This window comes from Glossina fuscipes, unplaced genomic scaffold (genome assembly GCF_014805625.2).
Source record: "Glossina fuscipes isolate IAEA_lab_2018 unplaced genomic scaffold, Yale_Gfus_2 3, whole genome shotgun sequence".
NCBI lineage: Eukaryota > Metazoa > Arthropoda > Insecta > Diptera > Glossinidae > Glossina > Glossina fuscipes.
In genome coordinates, this window is record NW_023998417.1 from 3,139,493 (window position 1) to 3,146,891 (window position 7,399).

At 33.3% G+C, this 7,399-nt stretch overlaps 1 protein-coding gene across 1 annotated transcript; it reads right to left on the reverse strand.

Annotated features, from left to right (window-relative positions):
* Window positions 1-222: 222 nt before the first annotated feature.
* LOC119634752 (collagen alpha-1(III) chain-like) lies at window positions 223-888 on the reverse strand. The gene has a single exon (XM_038029104.1). It carries the CDS (start codon window positions 821-823, stop codon window positions 389-391), a length of 435 nt encoding a protein of 144 aa, XP_037885032.1. The 5' UTR covers window positions 824-888; the 3' UTR covers window positions 223-388.
* Window positions 889-7,399: the final 6,511 nt, after the last annotated feature.

Genomic DNA, 7,399 nt, shown 5'->3' on the forward strand with positions numbered 1-7,399 from the left:
CCTATTATCGGATCACAATGTCTCTTTGAGTCACATTTGATTTTTGAAGTAATATTTTTTGATTATTTTATATTGCATTTCCCAGAAAAATATATAAAACACAGTTCGTATGTAACATCATATATATATATATATATATAAATGAATTTGAGCTATAAACCAACAATAATAACCATAGCTTCATCATTCCTATGACTCTCACAAGTGCCTGAAAACAAAACAATATTTTGTTACGGTCATGGAAAAATTTGTATATTTGTAAAATTTATTGTTCTTTAAGTTTAAAAGTTTTTAACAATCGTATCAATTGTGTGATGAATGCATTCGCTTGCAAAATTCTTAACACATCCTATAATAATTATTCATAAAACAGATGGAGCAGTTATTTCTATGGACCATATGGCCCGTAGGGACCGTATTTACCATACGGCCCATAGGGTCCGTGTTGGCCGTATGGTCCGTATTTACCGTACGGTCCGTAATATCCTTGATAGTCGTATTGTCCTTGATATGGACCTTGTTGATAGTCAGGTTCGCTGGGAGGTTTTGCTTGATTTATTAAAGGTGTCCAATACCAATGCCTAAAATCAACACAAGATTTCACAGGATCTAAGTAACCTTGTCCGTTAGGGCAGCGCTCTACTACTGCTGGTTTGCCCATTTCTACGCATTTCCAATAAAGGGTTTTATTGGTAATGAAGCGATAATATTTAACTTGTAATTCTTCGTCAGTTTTGCATCCAGGTTGCCCGTTGTAAGGTGGATAACCTTTACTTACGGCAATAAGTAGCATTAAAAAGATAATACAAACTTTTAATTTCATTGCTTAGTTGCTTTAGTTGAGTACTGTTTGAGTTTTGAATGTCAACTGATCTTAAGTATGAACGAGAATTTGTGAAAAATCATTATCAGTTTTATAGCCCTTCTTTACCATTCACCATAGTCAGGTGTATTAAATTCGTTATAAGGGTTAGTAAAAGAAAAAAATCGAAAACTAAGAAAGCAATTGCCAGATGTACACAGAGTAATAGCTTATACTCCTTGCATTAAGATAAAGAATATCTTCTTATCGATATTGATTTTTTTATATATAGCATCTCGTCTATTATTTATCAATCTTCTAAAAGATTGAAGGGTATCGAGATTCAGATTTAACTTAAATTATATTTTTTTTCAATTGTACATCTAATAAGAGATAAGAGAAGATCGAAAATAAACGTATAAAATATTAAAACTAGTTTGCCTGGCAATCATATGCAAATATCTTTAATTTAATCTAAGGCAATTGATAGCAGTGTTTACATCATGGAAAGAAACTGCAGTGTAATTTAAAAAGTTAAAGAAATTGTTTTGTAGAACTTTTTCGGAAACAATTTTTATTTTCAAAAAAAAAAAAAAAGAAGAAGAAGAACCTTTAGAAGAAATTAAAATAGTTTATCAGGAATCTTTATATTTAAGCTAATCTTTCATATAAAGTTTTCCCTTCTGTGCATTCATAGGCTCATCCAGCTATAGGTAAGCAGGATGGAATCATTTCTCTCTCTCAGAAATATGTCCTGATCTAAAATCGCTAGAGCTAAATGGAAGGTTATGTTTCTTTAATAAGTAAACCTAGGTCATATATATGTAGGTATATAGTCTCTAGAATCTTGAATTTCTAAAGCCTAGTTAATGTCAAATTTCAATTATGAATCAAACCTTCGATGCGTTGCTGTAATTAAACGGTTTAACTCGTTATCTACAATCTCTGGAGTAATCGTTGCCAAATGGTAGGTTATGTTCTTTTAATTAGTGAACTTAGGTCATATATATCTAGGTGTATAGACGCTAGGTTAAATTTCTAAAGCCTAGTTAAGTTTAGACTTAAATTTAAAAGGTAACTATAACAATTGAAGATAGTAAATACGATAGAATATATAATTATTAGCAAATTTTAAGTTGTATATTCCAGTATATTCCATTCGGGACACTCAAGAGCCCCCAGGCTTAGAGAAAGAAAAAATAAGTAATAATAATGCGGAATTTTCATGTAATACCACAGTTTGAAGTGCAAGGCATTCAACATTTACCTAGTTGCCTCTTACTTCCTGTTATTGTGATCTGCTTTTCATTTCATTCAGCAACGTAAAGCATTAAGGTTAAGTACTCTTGGAGACCATAAAATGAAAGCATTAATAAATTAAAATGCTATATAAGCAAAAACTATGAGTTATTCAATCTCCCACCTCCCTCCCCCGTCCCTATACTTTAATCTGTATAGAAGAAAACAACAGCTTAAAACGCTCAACGATTCGTACATATATATATATATAGAAAAGGTATGATGTGTCCCAAGAGTTTGGCAACAAACTTACCTTATTTTGCTGTAAACTATAAATATATGTGTACACCTATAGTAATGAAAGAGAAAGAAAGTAGAAAGAGAAGAGAACAAAATTGTTATTATGCTTAGAAAGTTTCATTTATATTTTACACAAACATTAACACGACCAAATAGTAAACAAAAATGTAGAAGAAGAAGAGCTGAATGAGAGGGATGAATTTGATTTTTGGAGCAACACTGCCAAGCCACAATGTAAGCTTCTAACAGAACTAATTAATTCAGAGCATTTGCTACTAGGCACATTTTCTTGTGTTTTTTTGGCTTTTTTTCTGGCAAACAACAACAAATTGTTAAACATTGTTTATTCCTCAGTAAAAGCTATCATTATTATGATCATAATACGTATATGTGTAAACAAATATAAACGTAACAATAATAACAAGAAGACGAAGAAGGGCTATATACCCCCCAAAAAAAAAAAAAAAAAAAAAGAAGGAAAGTATTATAAATTTCGTACTTGGCAAACGTAGTCAAAAACTAGATAAACTTGACATAACAGATATCCTATGAAAACTGTAGTACATAGCAACATAGAAGAAGAACACAGAAGAATTGGTTATGTGTACGAAGTTTATTGCATTGTTGTGTAGTCTTGGAAGATCTTCTTGCTATTGTACTCAGCTGTAATACCCTTAATACTATTACTGCTGCTTTCTGCGTGAGCGTAGCCCCGGCGAACTAATGCACGTAACCTACGACTTCAGAATGCTTGTGGTGTCATTAATCAATTCAATAGGTACCTGCGCCTGTTTACAGAAGATGAGGTGGCATATATGTCCACTTTCAAGAGCAATTCGATAATTGAAGGCAAGCGGAAAGTCTACGCTCTATTTTGCTGTGATGTCACTTTTGCTGCAGTTTTTCCTGATGCTACTACTATTACTACTACTACTGCTACTACTGCTACTAGCACTACTGCTACTACTACTACTACTACTACTACTACTACTACTGCTACTACTGCTATTATAAACTCTACTGGTAATTGCCGAGGTGTTCTACTGTACAGCGGCCTACGATCCTAAAGGCAAATCACTTTTGTAACGTATTATACTTTAGTTCGAGTTGGATGCTTTTTGGATCCTTATAAATTTTCATTTTCTCTTTCTCTCTCTATTCCCATTTGAAATTAGAACTATTCAGAATAGTTTGGTGTGCAGACTGTGTAGATATTGTTTTCAATGACAGATGTGTTAAAAATCGAACCTTCTAGAGTTATAGGAATGAAAGATGTTCGACTAAGCACTACTACTATTACTACTAGTACTATTGGTATTAATTGCTTCACTATTATAGTTCTAATTATAATACTACCGCATCTGGCAAAGATCTTCTCCCTCTCCTCCCATGGATGAAGCTTTAATATTTTATTTTTACCTGTTTTTTTAATGACCTAGGCATAGACCTTCCTTAAAAGGTAGATCACAAATAATATTTAAGGCATGCTTTTCAGTCTATCTTTTATTGCAATTGTTGTCTTTGTATGCATGTAAGAGCGTAATGTAATATGCAGTGTTTGTCAAAAACAGCGACTTAACATTAAAATTTATGCAAAAATTCGTCTATATACATACATCCATATAAACGAGAAGATGTTAAAAACGAATTTTCTGGTAAATATGTCTGTTTACGTTGTCTGCGTTACACAAATCCATAAGCAATGTTAACGGTCGTTAATCAGCTTTGGTTGGCCATTTGTAGCCTGCTTTTTCTCCGCAGAGTACTTACACTTGAATTATGGCTAAAATGTGGCAGTAAACCAGTACGTACTACATACATTACTCTTAAAATGTAAGGTGACAAGATGAAATCATGAAAAGCCAAGACCGCAAACCTAAAGGTGTATGCACATGTACATGCACATTAAGCTGCTGTTGCTTATGCCTTTTGCCCTCTTATTATAATGTATACGTATCAGCCTGCGCTCCTTATGCCTTATGCATTAAAGTGTGATTGTCCGTTCGTTTCCTTGCCATTGCTATTATTTGTTGTAATTCCTGCGTTGAAATTTTACTTAAATATTAGCCAAATTGCTTGGCATGCTAAAGAAAAGAATGTTTTTTTCTTTTCGTATAAATGAATATATGGAGCACATTATTACTTGTCAGATAATGGAGATTATGTGGGTGTGGTGTAGTATCTGAGGCATTGTTCTCGTATTATAGCTGTTGGTTGGTTAAACATAAAAAAAAATTTTTGCTTTTAACTCATAAATTTTCGTCTCTCTTTAAGTTTACATAAAGTCTTTTGTATTGAAGACCGCAGAAGAAGGAGAAGAGTTAAGCTGGATTTTATTAAATCATTATTTTTTTTTTAAGAAGAAAATTCTAAAATATGATACAATAGGATTAAATGTGCAGTTGATGAAGGATTTCTACAGAAATCTATATTGATCAACAGTTACAGTTGAAAGTTACAAAGATCTGATTTATGAAGATTCTCAAGGTTCTCTCTTCAAAGTTGCTTCCCTTTATCCAACTTTTCCTCAATATGGATTAAAGAAATATTTTTTTTTCATCATTGCATTGGAACCTACACCTATGAATTCTTTTATAATTTCTTTCAAAAATTGAGATGAATTTTTAAGAAAGCCGTACTAAGTCGTGGCTCTGATAGCATACACCCTTGCCTTCGGATTAACCGTACAATCCCGGACTACCCTTCTTCGAGATCTATTAGCATTAGGGTGTTACAAACGACATGGCGGGTGGTACCATGCTTTCGACTATTACTAAATCAACGTATTTTACGTAATCAGTTACCAGCTGGTTTGGTTAGTATTGCCTTCATAGCAATAGTTTACGAGAAAAGTGTACGTCTTCCTGTAATCCTAAGCCATCTTTCAGAAAACTTGTTATAGTTATATATAGGCCAAGCATTAACCTCTTCTTCGCCGGTCAAGACCGTTTCCAGGAAACACTACGAGGAGGTGAGAGTTTCGGCACATCTATGCTCCCCCAAGAACATAGTTTATCACCCCAACAGTATGAGCTCAAACAAGGTCTAATTTTATCAAGTTGGCTTAAGAATTATCTCAGCTGGGGTAGCGCTGGTCCGCATTACACGGTCGGAACTTTTTAACTCATATTTGTTCATGACTGTTCTACTATAGTTCTCCGGATTCTTGGTTCTCCAACTCCTATGTGAAATGTAAAACAATAAAATTTTACGTCCAATGCAAGTACCATTGTTTGATTAGCGTTAAAGTGAACTTTGCCTATCTGCCGTTTGAGAACATTTTTTTGCTAATTGCATGTTTATCGCTCAATCAAACTTACTAAATGCCTTGGTAATGAGAGTCACGTCGCGCATCAAATTTCCCTATGTTTCCAATATCGCCATAGAGTGATTGTCTAGCAAATTTTTCCAAAAGTTTCATTTAATTAAAACCACTGTAGGCATACAGATTTTCTGAAGCTTATGGTTGCTGTTATATCACAATTTGTGTAGGATATAAAAACTAAGCTAAGCATACGTTTTCAAAGAATATTAAGATCCTAGAGGTGGTAAATAAAGATAAACGTATTTTGCAATGTGAACGCATACGTAAAATAAATATTCAATGCAGTCAACCAAGGCTTTAACGCAGTCAAACGTAATGCCGTTCTTGTGTCAATATTGCATACATATATAAATATGTATATGTATACATATGTGTGAATGAGCCTAAAGGTTTATACTACATCTACATAAAGGCAAATATCTGCCCAATATGGTTGGTTTATCGACTCTCCATCAAATGTTATGAAAATTTAAATATATATATATATATATATATATATATACAGATATATATAAGCTTCTCAACCCGCAACAGCCTTACGGAAAATTTTTCATATCATAAAAACAATTTTATGATATTTGCATGTAAATTAAAAAAGAAAAAAGAAAAAAAGGACGGCTCAACATTACAGTTGTGTCCGCAAACCGTGGGAATGTCATACTGGTGTAGTGATAAGTTATTTAAGTTAACTTATTGAAGTTTCACTCTCAGAAACGCTTAACATTTAACAAAATGTAGAACATTTCGTTCCGACCATAATACATATTTCTTTTTGTTTTCCATTCATTTTTCTAGTTAAAATATTCTATGAAAAGTTTGGTTTGTGTGTTGGTTAATGACACAATTTCAAATACTATAGTTTACTGATTTAATATTCAGTTGAAAATCTGCATGATTCTCATTTTTCTTCTCTGTAAATTTTTAGACGACTGTAGTCATTCTTTATTAGCCGCACTGACTGACTAAGTTTTCTACATCAATCTAAAATTTTGAATCGCTTAGTGATTCCGTATGGAAAGAAGGCTTTGTATTGTTGACAACAAATAAATTAATCAGTTTATTATTATACCAAGCGCGATACAATGAACATCTCCTGACGGAAGAAGAAGAGTGAATTTGTCCAAAAAGTCCAGCGTACAATAAATAATTTTTAACACAATCCAAGCCAAGCTTCCCAAGTCAGGATGAAAGTTACTAAAGCAGTTGTATGTAGCTGGCGTTATGCATGAGAAGTAACACAAACCTTGCTGCATAGTTGAAAATTGAAACTTTAAAAACGTCTTTCTTCAAACCTTGTTAACCTCTTTAAGGTTCTCTAGTGATAATTGATACCAAACCTTTTCGCCCCAAGTAACTCAGATCATTGACATGAAATCGTTTGGTATAGAAAGGCAGATCTGAAAGCATGATGCGAGGCAGTCGAGCAGCTCTTGCATAACAAGTAAAAATTTTGGTATTAGTTAAAAAAAATGCCTTTAAAACTTTTGAAGGCAGTAAAGAAGGTCCATGATCACCATCCTAACAGCTAACAGATAGTTGCTGTGTCGACTAAGTCTTCTAAGTTACCTGGCCTACGTTATTGACCTTAATGAGAGTGCCTTCTTAAAACTGTTATCGCCGCTCGTAGCCCGAAGTTTGGAAGTCTCTTTTCCAACTATGTTTGACTTGATCTTTGTGCAATGCATTCTAAGCATTTTATTTAATTTTTTGAGTTCGTAGTTTTCGTAGCGATC